At 28.9% G+C, this 17,462-nt stretch overlaps 3 protein-coding genes and 1 long non-coding RNA gene across 6 annotated transcripts in view; 3 read left to right on the top strand and 1 right to left on the bottom strand.

Annotated features, from left to right (window-relative positions):
- The first annotated feature begins 3,569 nt into the window (after nt 1-3,569).
- On the top strand, nt 3,570-10,985 carry C1q-VP (C1q-like venom protein). The gene is made up of 3 exons (XM_012488409.3): nt 3,570-3,785; nt 7,105-7,267; nt 7,874-10,985. Coding segments are annotated over exons 1-3 (486 nt in total). The 5' UTR covers nt 3,570-3,783; the 3' UTR covers nt 8,195-10,985.
- The window catches only part of Adsl (adenylosuccinate lyase), a 28,035-nt gene continuing 21,376 nt past the window's right edge, over nt 10,804-17,462 (bottom strand). Inside the window, exons 2-6 of the mRNA XM_003694995.4 lie at nt 13,812-14,015; nt 13,448-13,730; nt 13,218-13,369; nt 12,664-13,062; nt 10,804-12,266 (exon numbers count right to left, since the gene is read on the bottom strand). Of these exons, the coding sequence (XP_003695043.1) occupies nt 12,003-12,266; nt 12,664-13,062; nt 13,218-13,369; nt 13,448-13,730; nt 13,812-14,015 (1,302 nt within the window). The 3' untranslated portion in view covers nt 10,804-12,002. The remainder of the gene's footprint in view (nt 12,267-12,663; nt 13,063-13,217; nt 13,370-13,447; nt 13,731-13,811; nt 14,016-17,462) is intronic.
- On the top strand, nt 12,173-17,331 carry Ssk (smooth septate junction protein snakeskin). 3 transcript variants are annotated; one of them, XM_086915519.1, is made up of 5 exons: nt 13,896-14,036; nt 14,126-14,341; nt 15,970-16,176; nt 16,306-16,425; nt 16,802-17,331. In XM_086915519.1, exons 3-5 carry the CDS (start codon nt 16,153-16,155, stop codon nt 16,904-16,906), a joined length of 249 nt encoding a protein of 82 aa, XP_086771645.1. In that variant the 5' UTR covers nt 13,896-14,036; nt 14,126-14,341; nt 15,970-16,152; the 3' UTR covers nt 16,907-17,331. The 3 variants fall into 3 exon arrangements, with proteins under 3 accessions (XP_086771646.1, XP_086771645.1, XP_003695044.1); XM_086915520.1 differs by lacking the exons at nt 13,896-14,036; nt 14,126-14,341 and adding an exon at nt 12,173-12,310; XM_003694996.4 differs by lacking the exons at nt 13,896-14,036; nt 14,126-14,341 and adding an exon at nt 14,380-14,612.
- On the top strand, nt 13,000-13,393 carry LOC147656386 (uncharacterized). The gene is made up of 2 exons (XR_015294529.1): nt 13,000-13,140; nt 13,301-13,393. It is a non-coding gene; the product is annotated as an uncharacterized LOC147656386 (long non-coding RNA).

Raw genomic sequence — 17,462 nt, 5'->3', positions numbered from 1 at the left:
TATTTCATATATACTTATCTTTCAAACAACATAAAAAAAATATAAAAATATACATAAAACATTTCCAAAGTGAATATAAATGAAACAAATACAGACAAAGAGAACAAATAGTAGAGAAGGATAGAAATAGATTTAATAGTTAGTGACATCTTTTAAATGCCAAAGATATTTCTTAAAGACATCGTAAAATAAGATAAGAATTGAACTGTTTGCGCCATCTCTTATGAAAAGAAAAAATACTTAAAAAAGGTTGGTACCCTTAAGATGGTTGGTCCGCTCCGCTCTTCTATTTTTTTTTATAGAAATATCTTTGACACTCGAGAGATGGCGATTGCTATCAATTCTTATTCTATCTCTGTCCTTTTTTTTATATCTATCCTTCTTGTTCTAATTTGTTTCATCTGCGGCACTCTGGAGATGGCGCTGATTCCTTAATTTTTACTCTATCTCTATCCTTTTCTTATCTTCTTCTATCCTTGTCTGACATCAGAGTCTCGAATGTAATTATTAATATAAAATTTTAAATCAAAAATATCTATTACTAATATTATTTATCTATATATTCTGAATGTTAATTAATATAATTTATTAATAATATTAATAATTAATACTAATTGTCAATAAATATTAATTATAGATAATTAATTTTTAACATCAATTACTTTTTAATTGGTAATTAATTTTCTGATAGCAAATAATAACTCTTCTTAATAATTAATTATTAATTAATAATTATAATATAATAGAGAAACAATAGAAGTAACTTACTCACAATTATTTTTGAGAAAATATTATATTTAGATAAAATGAAACAATTGATAAAAATTGATTTATTATGATTTGTTTGATTTTTTAGACGTTCCATTTCCCATAGAAAGAAATGGAGAGTCTGTAGAGAGGCGAAGGAGTGAAAATGGAGGTCACTCTAAGTAAACTCTGTCTCGAATGACCCACTGATACATTTTCATCGGGTTCTTAAGTGGGAAACGACACACAAACATAATAATTTTATTAATTCTCTATTTATAATGTAAATATCTTTAAAAGATAGAAAACTTGTTCACCTTAGAGTTTTTCCTTCCATATTATAATTTTAAATTCTAATTTAACCAGTTTTTGATAAATATGAATCTTGTTTGCATAATATATTGATTAATAAGCAATCTCTTATAACAATCCATTATAAAACAAAAATATTTCTATTAAATAAAAGAGAAAATTGTTTAAGAAGTTAGGGAAAAAACAATTCCTTTTATAATACATTATTTGATTTTTTAATTTAAGATCAATTAAAATTTCAAATAAAATATTATTAAATTTATTATATTAATTTTTAATGATACAAATTATATTTATGTAAAACTGATTGATAGATGACCTGTTATAAAACAAAAGTACTCGAATATTATAATATTTAAAGGAAAGTTTGTAATTTATGAAATTTTCTCTAGTAATAGGCTGGCTGGCCCATGTCAACTACCACAATTATGACTCGTGCTTTCATATGTCATTTCAAACCCTTTCTACCATCAATTCATAGATTACGCAAAATTTGTACATTCTCTCAGAGAAAGATCAGTTGTTTGACGAGATACAGGCAATCATTTCCTGTCGAAATATATTTGCATCGCGTAAATTAACATAATCAATGAAAGGAACAGTGTTATTTTTACATAATTATTATTTTATACATTTGATGATATCATTTTTATGCAAAAAAATGATAATATTTTTTATATATTGTACAATTCGCATTATTTCAAAGCTTAAAAAATCAATTAGTATACTATATTTTTTTTTTTTTAAATAAATACGAATCATTTACATCGTTTCCCGAATTTGTTTTCGTCAAGAAAGAAGCACTCGTATTGCTATAGACAAAATTGCTGCTACGTTAAATGATTTTATTTTATTTTTATAGAAAGCGTAAATGTAATAAATTCACTATATAAAAAAAAAAAAAAAGGAAAAAATCAGGATTACTTTTAGAAATGCGTAGAACCGGTGAACACGATGCAGAATCAAGGAATAACTCGATACGAACGAGATAACATGACTCGAAAGCCAAAGTGAAAGTTATTATTATTTTTTTTCGTGATACATAGCAATCGATATCCTAGAGTGGAACTTTATTTCTGATCAAAGATTAGGTGTGCCAATTTTTGCATACATTTGCATACGATTACAGGTAGGGAAAAAATATTTCGAAGTTTGTTGTTCGAAGGTATATAGCATAAATTATGCCATCGGCAATTGCATAAACACGATAGTATTAAATAACCCGTGCTCGCGCAATTATAAATAACTGATTCGATATAACGTCGAGGAAGCGATTGAAATCTCAGGATGTGAATAATTTTATTAAAATATTCGATCATATCGTTATAATATTCATGCAATTATTTTATTTTTTCGGTATTATTCTAGAAGAAACAAAGGAAAAAGAAACGAAGGATCGAAGGATTAAAATATCGGAGGATATGAAAGATTCAAATTTAAAAAAGAATTGGAACACATTGAAGATAAAAAGAAAAAAAAAAGAACTTGAAAAATTAGAAAATTGGAAAACTGAAAAATTGAAAGTGGAATAATTAATATATCGAGCATGTAAGTATAATTATTTCACATTGTCCTAGTTACCATTATGCTTATATCCAATTACGCCATTGTATACCAAAATAGAAACTTAATTTCTATTCGAATTAAACTTACCCATAGAATTTTTTTAGATAATTGTGCACAATTTACCTTTTATATTACGCATAATAAAGGCAATACATAAATTGAAATGTCACTTGAAAGACCAGATTAATGACGTTTGTTCGAAGAAATTTATTTCTCTATTAATTTGCATATCACTTTGAGACAAAGATTAACCGAATAAATATATTCACTTCCGCATAGTGAATGTTATACTGATGTAGGTATTTTGTGTATCTATATCTAATTGTGATCACTTGTAAGTATTTTTGATTTATTTTTATCAAAAGTTTCTTAAATTTATTTTTCATTTCTCAAATTATTTATAATAAAACATTCCTCGATAAAATTATTAATCAAAATCTTTACTTTTGGATTATAATATTAAAAGTAATATTCCAGCATAAATTTCAGATCTCTAATGATCTCTTTGAGTCATATAATAAACTCATATATTTTCTGTTTGTATTCTATATGAATAATCATCTTAAATATATCTATAAAATTAATAAAACTTCACTTTATATTATTAAGACTACAAGATTTCTAAAAGTGAAGAATAGCAAAATTTTCATCTCTCAATTAGAATAAAAATCAGAATAAATCAAACTATTATTTCAATCTCAATCAACTCCAAAAATTTAGTAGATTAATTTATTCCCTAAAGATTTATTTATTTACAAAAATAGTAATCTGAAAATTGAAAAAATAAATTCTAGATTTCTACCTTCGTTTCTATTTAATACCATATCAGAGAGCTTTCCAATCTGAGCTTCGAGCTATTTGACTGTCACTATCTATTTCTCTAACTAATGTTGGCAGAAAGAGGGAAAAAGAGAGAAAGAGAGAGAGAGTGGGGACTCAAGAGCAGAATACTTTACTTACTTATTCGACACGAGGAAAAGGAAAGGAACGAGACGAGGGAGGAAAGACATTGGAGGTGGCATCGAGCTGTCCACTCTCCAAGGTAATATAAAGGCGTGCGTCGACTTCACCTGGTTCAACTTACTTGGAACATCGAACAAGTTGTTCTGTCCAACGAGATTGGGGACGTCCGCCACTGCCACACCACTTTCCACCATCATGTGAGTCCCTTTAAAATCATTAATTTCTTAATTTCTTTCTTTTCACGCTTTCATACGTATCACGAAGTAAATTGATAATTTGATTGAAATTTACTAAAATAGGATTTTCTTAATCTTCTTTCATCATTAAAATAGTTTTTCTTTTTTTTGAACAGATTATTATCAATTTATCGTAATATTTTAATATTTTTGATTGAACGTATTTATATATAATTACATGAAATGAGTTTTTGATTATGGAAGTTGACCGATTCATTTTTTCTCATTTTTTTTTTTTTTTTTTGAATAGTTTAATCTAATATTCCAACGAGTCATCCAATGAGCGATAACGAAGAATTGGATTAAGAAATTTCGAAAAAATTGATAAAGCCTCTATTCAATATCTTTTCAATAATAATAATTCCAATTAAATTTGCAGTATTTCAGAATTTAAGATAAAATGATTGTTTTTACAATCCATTGATTTAATTTTTAATCAGAAGCTTAGTAGTAATCAGAGACTTTTTCAAAAAATATATTTTACATATATTCAAATGAAATACTGCTCTATGTGTAATCCTCGTGAAAACATTATGACCTTTATAATATTACGATATCAACTCGATGAATATGTACTTCTACTTACGTTACAAATAGAAATAATTTACATATCATTAGCATCATTTTTTTATTTTTTATAATGTTTAAATTGTATTCAGAATTTTCTACACAGAAATATTAATATGTTTTGGAATATTTTTGCTCAATAATAATAAAGAACGATCTTTAAGAAAAACTATGTTTCGAGTAGGTATGTCAAGGAGAGCACGCAGACTTTATCTCGTTAATTTGTATTCCGCGATAAATGGATCACGTTGCATATCGTGTCATAATGTATGCAAATTCGTTGCATAATACGAGCGATGTAACATTTCTAACGCCATTTTCTATAAGTCATCATGCAATTTATTTTATCGATCTGGAATACGTATTTAAAATTTTTTTTTTTTTTTTTTTTTTTAGTAGAAAACGGGAAAAATGGAAAATTTTCCATGCTAATAATATAAAAAAAAAAAAAAAATTAACAATGGTGAACAGAATGTAAAACAATTCATCTTTAAAATTTTACAGCGAAGCAATAAAAATTTATTCCCTTCCAAGAAACTTAATAATAAGATTTAAATATCTAAATATCGTATAATATTTACATAAATTTACATATCTATATTTAAATGTCCACAATAATTTTAATTTAACTTTTTCAATTACTCGTTCAATTCACGGATAATTGCACGATTGATTAAAAATGATTCTGTGTAGATCCCTTTCTTTTTTTTAGAAATCTTAAGAATCATCGAAACGAAGTCGACGAATTGTCGTGTTTATTGTATCATTCCAATTATCGTGGGCGACATTATATATATCGCACGTGAGATTGTCGCCTTGAAGCTCACCAAAGTGAAAGGATTTCTGATTTTATCTTTCACGGATAAACGTGATTCAGGGGTTAAAAGTGCATTATTACGACGTTACATTACACTCACTTTTAACTATGCAGTTCATTCCTTCTTCCTCCTCCATCGAGGGATTCTAATCAATCAATGTTCGAATCGATTAACAAAAAGAAATATTTTTCAATCTACTTATTTGAATCCTTTTATATATATATATATATATATTCTTGTTAAGAAAATTCTTCCTCGTTCCTCGAGAATTAATTTATAATAAAAAATGTCGGTTTGTCTCTCTGTATTATTTCTGTAATTACTTCTGTATTAATGAAGATAATACAGATACCAATTAAACGAAGTTAATCGAGTTGGAATTATTATGAATTATTACGAACGTTCGAAGCGAGGGAACATAAGAATAATCTGAATAATTATTATAATAAATACGAGAGAGGTAAAAAATTAATTATTGTACATGATATGACTTTCTCTCGATATAGAAAGTTTAATGAGATTGGCATTTCTGGTAGATCGTGCTTGACCAAGAACCAGTGCTTTTTATTGCTTTCATTGTGCCAGATACGCGGTTAATAGAGCAAGACCGATAATTGCAATAAATTTTACGCTCGATTTATTGAAACGTCTTTGTTCGAGATTATTATATCGCATTGCACACGATGAAAAAAAAAATGAGGGGAAGAAAAATTCTGTAATACAATTTTGCCCAATTTTGTGGAATAAAAGAGGAAGAATAAAAATTATGAAATTCAATTCGATTAGAAAATTGAAAAGAAAAATTGAACGATTGAAAGAACGAAAGATTGGAAGAAAATTGAGAGAAGAAGAATGGATTATTAAGTTAATCGATGTTTCATCGTGAAAAAAGAAAAAAAAAAAGGAGAACTTTCAGCATCCATCGAGCTGCAAACGCGAATGATTTCACTTGGAATAATATCTGGTACAAGGCAGAAAGTAACGATTTCACCGGGGAGGAGAGATAACCGAAACCGGTACGCCGAAAACGAAAGTAGTCCGGGATAAGGGAAAGATCTGTGTGTGTAAATGAGAAGAATAAGAAAGAAAAATGAAAAAGGTGAAAAAGGTGAAGCGAATGGAGAGGTAGCCGCGAGCAGTGAAAGTCCGTAAACCGGGTTGAACTTTGCCAAGAATGGTCAGGCCTGTGATTTAAAACGTGATTTAAACGAGAGAGGAAAAAAAAAAAAGAGAGAGAAAAGAAGAAAAAAGGAAGAAAATAAACGAGATGAAATTAAATATGATTCGAGCTACGTACTTGACTTCTTACGTAAGAACAAAACGAAGATTTATTTTTCTACTGCATAGTTTGATAAACACTTTTTTCTATTCTTCCGTATTTACACACACTTTTTAACATTATTCGCAATGGATATGGAAAATATTCCCACATTTTCTGACGATGCTTTTTCTTTTTTTTTTTTTATCAGAATCTATATTTCCACGGTGTTAAATTTTTGGTAGTAAATAATTATTGAATTAATTTACAATTAGTGTAATTAATAATTGTTAATCCGGATACTTTAATTAAAATCATCGTAAACCGTCGTGTTTCATTAAATTAAACATCGATCCGCATACATTTCTCAATAGTATCGCGTTCCAATGTAATCAATGTTATAAAAATAAGATTTAACGAGGAGAACCGAACTTGTGAGTCATCGATAATTATCATTTGTAATTCCGCCGAGTGTGCATGGAAACGTGGAAAAGATTGCCATTCCTTCGCGAACGTGTTGACGCTACGCTACGAGAAATTTAAACATATAACAAAATGTAATTTGATTCGTTGTTATTATTGTTATTATTATCTCGTGACGTAAATCGTTCTGACCACGTAAAAATATTTGTTGCAGGGTGGTGTGGCTAGTGTTGATAGCAACATCATCTATCGTGGCGGAGGCGGCTATACCGGATCCACCAAATTCTAAAACCTCGGCTGCCAACCCGTTGAAACTGTCAACTGCGGTGGACTGCACCGGAATTATTGCTTTCTCGGCGACCCATGCATCTGTCGATGTGAGTCCCTTACTTTGAACGAATTTTTAAATTTTAAATCAAAAAAAAAAAAAAAAAAAGAAAGAAAATGTGATGAAATCTTAGAGGATCATTTACATAAATTATATATAGGCTTTTTTAAATTCTTAATTTAAATACACGATGTTTTAAAACATCATCAATAAACGTCCTCTTGCACAATAATTTTGCAATGAACTTTAACTTGTAACGATGTTGACCAATCGATAAATTGGGAGGATATAGGTTATAAATTTTTTATTCTACATATTATTATTATTGAATAGAATAATTCGTTGCCTTATAATTTGTTTAAATTTTCGTTTTATTTATTCGAACTTGTCATTTATAAAATTTTGCTAATAATCATCAGTTTAAAACAACTTTTAAGACTTATTTCAAAAGTATTATAAATAAAAAGTATATATATATATATATAAATAAATATTTCATTGCACGAAAAAAATATAGAAATGATTTGTTTGAATTAATTTCAACAATTGAATTTAATCAGTTAATAAGAGAGATTCTAAACCAGAGTCTAGCCATTTTCACAAATGGTTCATCAGCTTCTAAATTTATTTAACAAATTTTTATTTGATCCACCAGCATGCCAAAGCCGTATTCGCCGAGACACTGGTCGACAAAGGCGTGGGTTACGTACCCCAAACAGGAATTTTCGTCACCAACTGTCCAGGCCTGTATCAATTCAGCTTTGCCGGATATGGAAGCACCGATCTTCGATTAACTTTGAAAAAGAAACAAAACAATTCTGACAGCTGGAGACCTGTGGTTGGCACTGGGGCAGGAGGTGGTGCTAATTTGATCTTGCTGGACGTCGAAGTTGGAGATCAGCTAGCTGTCTTCGTCGATAGTGGAAAAATATCAGACGGCGTCACGTTCTCTGGATACAGAATTGCTAAAATATAATCTGCTAATTCGTATAATTGAACCACCGAGACAACGATCGCTTTTTTTTTTTAATAAGCAAATATCAAAAATTATTTAGAATATTTTAACTCGTGGGAATTTAAATTGAACTTAATTTCGAATCGATAACGTGAAATTGTTTTTATTTATTTATTATTTTTTTTTTTGAAATAATTTCTTCAGAAATTAATCATTTACTCGTCAATTTTTATTGTAAATTGAATTATTTTTTGAAACTGATTTGCCGATATCTATGGAAGAATTTGAAATCGATCTGATATACTGGAAAATACAAAATTGATGTTTAGTAGTAATCTTTGATGAATTGAGGATGAAAATTTGAATTCGTTATTGAATTTCTTCTGAATGAATATTTTTGGATTGGATTTAATCGTGATCCTAATTGAGAACATTCGATCAGAGCGATTTTAACCTTCTCCACGAATTTAACGCTCTGTGATAGCTCTATCTTTCTATCATTTTATTTTCCATGTGTCTCGCAATTTCATTGATCACCTGTCAAAATAATATTAGCATGGATTATTGAAATTGTGAGACAACAAAATTACTATATGTATTATTTTCTTGTTTTTCTTTCTTTCCTTTTTATTCACTGCTTTGTTTTTATTTTACCTATCAGTACAATTCTTTTTGTCAAATTTCATTTATTTGTTTTTCTTTTTATAATTTTTTCTTCTTCATTCTGTAAAAATGACGTTTCTACTACTAGTACTTTTCTTTTTTCTTCATTTCTCTTCAATTATTATTGAAATTCTACTTTTTATTTTTCTATTTCTTCGAATCCTGAATTTTCTTCCTTATTTTTTAAATTATTCTTCTTCTATTTTGTCTTCTCAAATACCTCTATCAGTATTACTACGTCAAAATTATCTTGCTATAAATAATTTACCATTTATTTTTTTCTATTTCAAATCTATACTCGTCTTATTTATCTCTTTTCCTATATATTTTACTTTCTCTTGTTACAACTACTATATTACTAAAGAATCTATTCTCTTTGCTATGTTACTATTTTAATGACAGACTTTCACTTCTGACTTCAAATCTTTTTTATTTCTCATACTTTTTTATTTCCTTGTATTTCAGTTTTAATTAATTTTTATTTTACTTTTTTTTATGAACCCAAGAATATACTGAAGTACCTGAAATTTTATATGTTATAGCACCTCATTTTCATTTCTGAGTGCTAGTAATACTTTACTTTTTTTTTTTTTTTTCTTAATTTCTTTAATGATTTATTTTATAATTTCTATACTATTGCTATTTTTATTTGTTTTATGTTCCTTTATGATCTCTATTTCTTCTTCTCTTCTAATCTGTTCTTTCTGTTACTTTATTTTCATTTTCTCAATCTCATTTTCTGTTCATGTTCTTTTATCTTCTATTATGATCTATTATGTTTGTGATTTATTTTATTGTTATTCTGTATCTGTTATTTAATTTTTGAATTCTATTTTTTCTTTTATAAGTTCTATATTTCTTCTATCGAATTTAAATACTTTCTACCTCTGTGTATTATTCTATTTCTTATGTGTGTGTGTTTTTTTTTCTTTTTCAGAACTTGATTCTATTTGTTATCACTATCATTTTATCATACTTTCTCTTCTCTAAGTATTTAAAAATTCTTTTCACTATTTTATGTAAATATTAGTTCTATTCTTCTTTTATTATTTTAGTTTTTCTCATTGAACTTTTCTTTTTCTTCATCTATATCTACCATTTGAAACTTTTCTTTGACTTTATTCCTTCTTTTCAATATACTTTGTTCTCCATTATAAATTTGATCTATATTTATTTCTTTTTCATTCTTACTTCTTTTTCATCTTTCCAATTTTGTAGATACTTATCTAAATTTTCTTTTTTTATTTGCTACAATTATTCTATATCTCCATTCTATTCTAAATCTTTGTTTCATCTTTTCTATTTTGCAAATGTTATATATTTCATCTTTTTCTTTTTCTTTTTTCTTCTTCTTCTTCTTCTTCTTATATTTTCTATTTCTATATCTATTCTACATCCATTATTTGCAAACTACTTATTCTTTTCTTTATTCTTTTCTTCTTTCTATTTCATATTTCAGTAAAATTCTTTTCCAAATTTCTACTTCAATTTCTACTTTTTCTTCCTTGTCTCTTCATTCTCTCTTCTTCTATCTACTTCTGTCTACATTTCTGTTTTACTTGTCGATAAAACCATCTTGTATTCAACGCTCAATACTCCTCCATGTATTGAACAATCTAAATATTCAAGGAAAAACACGCCATTAAAAAACCGGAAGTGCATATGCTGCGTCACTTTCGATCAGGAAACCGCGTTTCCTCATATATTCTCTCACTTCTAGTCTAGTCTTCCCACCTATCGTTACCTGGATCTATCCTACGAAAACTATAAACAACGAGAACAATGCGTAATTCTTCTCATGCTGTGATTCTCAAGTGCTATAGCCGTTTAAATCTAAATATGTACACGAGACTGTAATCACATATTTCCATTCTGTATGTCTTGCGAATTAATACAAAATTTCTTTTCTTTTTCAGGAGTTACAAAGTTAATTTTAAATCTCTCGTTGTAAGTTAACAGTTGCTTGATTGTTTCTTTTTTTTTTTCCTTCTTCATTCTATTTGCTATTTCTTCGAAGAGAAAGACGTTCGTATATTTGATTTTTACAAGTTTATTAATTTTTTTACAAATTAGAAAAAAATAAGAAAACAAATCGAACAACTGTTAACCATTGTGCCTATCTGTTTATAATAAACAATCAGTCTCTACATCTCTGTCTTTCTTTTTACTCTACTCTTCTCTACCTATTCTCAGTCATAATAATTTTCTTCATCTCTCTGTCTCTTATTCTTCCATATCTTTTCTTCTTTTTTTCCCTTCTGAGTGTAAATATGAAAACAACTCTTTTGAAAAGTTTCTTCTTTTCTTCTCGTTCGATTCTTCTTTTGCTATCACAGCAGCTACGTTTTCGACAATTTTCTAATGGAATCGTAGAGATATAAATCGATAATTTTAACCCTTTCGTTACTAAAGATGATTACCCAATTATCCAATGCTGGTCATCTCTGGGCTTTCTTGCACACAATTGAATTACTTATTATTAATGAAACTTTACAAGTTGGAAATCACAAGTTATTATTCTATTTCATATCGTTTACTAAAATAAATAAACTTTCAGAGATTATTACTTAAATTTTAAAAATTATAACTTAACTGATTATCACATTTCGTGATAGATAAAATTGATTATAAAGTGATATGATTTACAACTTGTAATTTATCAATTCAATGTTGCTAGTAAGTTAATTATCGTGCAAGAAAGCCTTGATGTATTCCAAAAGAGATCAAAATCATCCCTCAAAATTTTATATTAATAAAAAATTCTGCCTAATATTCTTAACCGATATATTTTTGTGAAAAATTGTTTCGTTCAATTTCTGTATCGTAAAATATTGGCGAAAAATTGTATCATGACGAAAGGGTTAATAAAAGAAGAAAACGTTCAGTACGAAAGAAGCGTGCGCCTAATTGCGAAACAATCCGCTTTACAATTGTCCTGATTTTTATTCAGTTCTGATCTTTGTAAAGTTTACAAATAATAACAATATCTTGTACAACGCATCGCTTTGTTTTGCTTTCGAAATGCGTAAAAATAGCAGGGAAAAAATTTAGAAAAATTTAGGAAATTAAAAACTGAAGAAAAGAATTAAAAAATTCTATATCGAAGAATTAAAAGATTAGGATTAGAGAGAAAAATCCTGCGAAAAATAAAAAAATTCAAATTTAATCAAATATTGAGTTCCACACTTTCGCCTAAAAGTCCTTGGTAATTTTCGAGCACTGGTTGCACTTCTTCCTCTAAAAATTCAATGACTTGTTCAGGTGCTCTGCCAACGAAAGTTCGTGGATCTAGAAGATTGTCCAATTGGTCGAGGATCGGTTTGAAGTAAGGATCCTTCTTAATCCTCTCGACTAGATCATTGTTCTTGCCATATTGCTTCACCTGTGCACCTGCTTCTTGGGACAGCACTCTTATTTTCTCATGGCAAACCTGTTACAGAAGAGTAACGTTGATTTTCTTTGATAGAGAGAATGGTAAAATATTTTTCTTTGATAATTTCATGTATAATATTAATTTTTCTACGACATAGTTCAAAATAGCAATAATATTTCGTTGTTAATCCAAATTTATGAAATCCAATAACATTGAAATATTCAAGAAATTAATAAAAATGTTAATTCCAAATTAATGCAATTTAATTTCGATTTTTCAATAAATTTTAATTTTCTTTTTCAATTTTTAAATTGCTATTCTTGAACAAATGATCAAAAATCTGATGACACAAGTACATCATATTTAATAATAATGTTTCAGATAAGAGGAACAGATCTTTAAATATTTACCTACTCTGATCAACTATATAATAATTCAAACATAAAAATCGCACCTGTCTATCACCCCCAGCTTTTACCATAGCCATTATTACATTTTCTGAGGCCATGAAAGGTAATTCTTGGTCGATGTGCCTGGCAATGACATTGGGATAAACGATCATACCCTCTGTAATATTTTGAAGGGTCATTAAAATCACATCCCCGGATAAAAATGCTTCAGACAGGGTAATCCTCCTATTGGCAGAGTCGTCCAATGTTCTTTCCATCCATTGAGTAGCTGCAGTTTGCAAAGCATTGTTAGCCAACGTCATCAAATGCCTTGCTATGCTGCAACATCTTTCTGATCGCATTGGGTTCCTTTTGTACGGCATTGCGCTTGATCCAATTTGAGTGCTTTCGAATGGTTCCTCGATTTCTTTCATACTTGCCAACAATCGAATGTCGCTGCAGATCTGAGGATAAAAATTACCAATATCAATTTTAGAAGAAAGAAAATATCGTTATGATATATCTTTCACGTTTTGCATCAGGTACTCAATATTATTTTGTTTTACGTAAAATTTTCCAACTTTGATTTTTTGAAAATAAAACAAAGATACTGTTTTACCTTGTGAACAGTGGATCCCAAGGAACTTAGAGCATTTAAGCATTCCACGTCGACCTTTCTGCTATAAGTTTGTCCCGTTACAGGATAACACTTCTCGAATCCCGCCATCTTGGTTACCAACCGATCCAACTTCTTCACCTTTTCTCCGTCGCCTGAAGAAGAATCAGAGTTGAAAACCAAACAAAAATTTTTCATTAGAACCCTCTCAAGACAAAATTTGTTCAATTTACCATTGAACAACTGAAGGAACGATGCTTGTGTGCCGGTTGTCCCTTTCACGCCTCGAAACTTCAGATCGTCCCTAGCTCGTCTAAGGGCTCTCTCGTCCATCAGAAGATCGTGGAGCCACAACGTTGCTCGTTTTCCAACGGTTGTGAGTTGCGCAGGTTGAAGATGAGTGAATCCCAATGTCGGCAACTCGCGATACGTCATCGCAAATTTGGCGAGGCGTGACAAAACATTAGCCAATTTCGGCAGAAGAATATCGAATCCTTGGCGAAGAACGATTAAATCCTTGAAAAAAAGAAGAAGGACGGCGTAACATGCATTGTAACAACTAGAATCGTTTCGACTAGAATCGAAGATTTCTTTTACCGTGTTGTCGCCGACGTAACAACTTGTCGCGCCCAGATGGATTATTGGAGCCGCTTTCGGGCATTGGCTCCCGAAAACGTGGACGTGGGCCATCACGTCGTGCCTGGTGGCCTTTTCTTCCTTCGCCGCTGCCTCGAAGTCGATGTCGTTCGCGTGGGCCTCCATTTCCGCGACTTGTTCAGGGGCAATGGCCAGGCCCAGCTCCTGGAATAACATTGAACGATGGTAAAGTAATATCGAATAATATTGCTTAAGAGTTTTAAATTGTCTTTAAAAAAAAAAAAAAAAGAATAACAGATATTTTTATTTAATAGATATAAAATACGACGATATTCGTGGATCGTAGAAGGAAGAGAAAAATCTGAAAACTGGTTTCTACATATTTTGGAAAAATTCAATTAGAAGATATTCTTCTTCTTCTTCTTCTTCTTTTCATTTAGTGCGTTGTGAAGAGATTAATTATTTTTCTTTCGTTCGTTATTTTTTCGAAGGGAACGAAGAGTTGGAAATATCGTTTCGATGGCATCAAGGTATATGTATATATGTATATGTATATTATCGTTAGAGAGATAATACGGGTATAAATGTACGGGTGTTACTTTTTTACGCGTCTTATCCCGCTTTCATACACGCATACGCTGTATCATCTGATTAGATAAAGAGAGGGCTTAGTACTCTCGAAACCAGCACGTTTTTACTTCAGATCCACCTGTTACTGTTCGTGAAGAGTGAGCATCGAAACGTTTAAACATGGTGTCTCTGGAAACTGTCGCGGGTATAGTGATAAAAGTTCTCAAGTTGGTGAGGAAAACAATTCTTCGATTCGAACCGATCAATTGTAAACAAATGGAATAAAACAAATCGTGAATAATGGAGAAGATATTAAAATTGAATTAATAATAATAAACAATATATTAATATTCGGATTTTATTAGTTTCGAGAAAGAATTATTAAAATATTTTGTTTTTTTCTCACTTTTGTTACGACAAAATTTTATACACGTTCACAAATAATTAAACAATTCTATCCTACATAAATAAAATAATTGCCCGAACATTGTAACATGGATGTGAATCAATGATACGCAAAATTTTTCATCGTTTTTCTACAAAAGATTCGTTATTTTTAATTTACGATAATAACGAGAAAGGGAATGAACAGTATATTTTAAAGAAATTTTTTTATATTGATAGATGATCGATATCTTATAGATAAATCCACTTCGCAGTAATAATGCACACTGGCGTATCGTGAAGTCATGATTTATATGGACCTCGTATCAACAATTGTGATTGTTATTTATTGAAGAAATGGGGGCAATTTTACGAACGTTTAATTACGCATCGATAATACGATCGAATCTGATTAATAATCCCGATTCTGCCAATTATCCTTATGCCCTTACGTTGATAAATCATCGTAATCGAATTTCTCATTCAAGAAATATTTACCACATACTTCCATGATTCATTTTTTGTCCTTATCAGTAGTACGATAAAGCGTCTTGTTTGTAATAGCATTACGACGCCCTTTTTTCTTTTAATTTACGCGATATCGCGATATTAAGCTCGTAGTATTTTTATAACAGAGAATTAAAACTTTAGAAAATAATTGAAATAATTTTTCTCTCATCGATTTTTTCTATATAAATACATCTGTGCATGGAAATGAAACAAGTGCGCACAAAAATCTTTATCATCACGAATCACGATTTCTTGTTACACATCACAATTAGATGTATAATAATAGTTAATAAATGAGTCACAGATTATATCTGAAATTTGATTGAGAGATAGATAAAAATTTTTCTTGGGAAAAGTTGGGAAATGAAAAGATCCGTGAAATCGTTCAATGCACTATTAATAATGCAAATGGATATTTAAGAATATATAAACTGGAGAATTATTTTATATATTTGTTGGTGTAAATTATATTTAGAATGAAAGATATCTTCGAGTGTTTATTTTGCACTCTTATGCTCTTATACGAAAAAAGATGAAATTTTTAAAAAAAAGTAACAATCTTCTTTAATCTTCTTAAATCTCCACTTAAATTGAAAATATCAATAATAAAAACTATTTGATTAAACTGAATTCAATATTCTTTCTTGAATATTTCGATTCAATTTTTGAAACTGATCGACAATTTTCCTTTCAGATTATTAATCTAATAATCCTGATCCTGTATCGAACGGGATACAAAGGAGAATTCCTGGGTGTCGGAGGGACATGGAACTTGAACGAAGACAAAAATCCAGACGCAGAAATCATCGCATCCGGAGTTTTGGTCGGATTTTTCATATACACCAGCGTCGTTTTAATCACTTACTGCTTTGGGAGCATGTATCACAAGAAGACACTTGTCGTAAGATCAATTTTGAGTAATTTTAAGAACGAAAATCTGTTATATCGGATTTGCGTAAATATAAATATTTTTATCGTGCAAAAATTAATTTCTGTGTAAAAAATTATTCGAATATTTATCTCTTTAAAGGAAATTATAATGAACTTTGTTGGAACCTTCATGTTCATCGCTGTGGGGGGTACAGCGCTTCATTATTGGCATGGTTATCAACCGGAAAATAAATACGATTCGATTGTTCAAGAACGACAGGTAAGTCAATAATGCAAATATTTATGTTTTTCAATCGAATTTTTATTTATTAAAAATTTTGTTTTCGATAATTATATATATATATATATATAAGATTTACGTAATTTGTCCACCCACAAATAAAATTCCAAACTTTGCATTTTATCTTATTATTTTTATAATTGTAACTGTAGTGATACATTAACGATACGATAGTGAACATTTTTGAAAATATCTATTAGGTTTTTGAAATAAATAAAATTTCGCTTTGATATCTCGTTTTATAAATTATTGGACAAATTATATAACTCATACTGTATTCTATTATAAAAAAAATATGATTATATTTAATATTTCGTATATTTAAATATTTTTAAAACATTTTTTTTTCTTTTAGATCGGCTTAGCTGTTGGAGCGTTATGCGTTATCGAGGGCGCAATGTATCTCGTCGACTTAATATTGAGTTTTCTCCATTTTGCGAAAAATACCGACAATTTTTAGAATTGGAATAAAATTAAGAAATTTCATATAAAAAAAAAAAAAAGCAGTATAGAATCAACGTATTTTTTAAATTGGTATCATCATCGATAATAATCCTTTCATTAAAAATTCAATATACATGTGTAATTTATATTGAAACAATTTCATATTTCAGAAAATCGATAATTAATCATATATGTATTAAAAATCAATAGAAAATTAATAGAAAATTAAGAATTCTACTGATATTTAATTAGTATAGAAAAATATAAAACTTGTACGTCAATAAATATTTTTAGAATTTTTAATTCTCTATTAAAACAATTTTATATGATTTTGATAAATGAATTTTATTTATACAATATACAATGCATATAGAATAGTATTTAATTTTTTGTATTATTACAATTGTTGTATGTAAACAATAATACATTTCTTTTGACAAATTTTTCAAATCGATCATTTTTTTTTTTTTCTTTTTTTTAATTATATCTTACAACGCAAGAATATATTCCCTGGTATACAAAAGAAAATTATCCTTTAAAATTGTCTTTTATGTTTTTATCATTGAAGACAC

Source organism: Apis florea, unplaced genomic scaffold, assembly GCF_048593485.1.
Source record: "Apis florea isolate Af1SG1 unplaced genomic scaffold, ASM4859348v1 contig_3791_pilon, whole genome shotgun sequence".
Classification (NCBI taxonomy): Eukaryota; Metazoa; Arthropoda; class Insecta; order Hymenoptera; family Apidae; genus Apis; species Apis florea.
The sequence above is the reverse complement of the archived record's forward strand: the minus strand, read 5'-3'. Positions and strand labels throughout refer to the sequence as shown.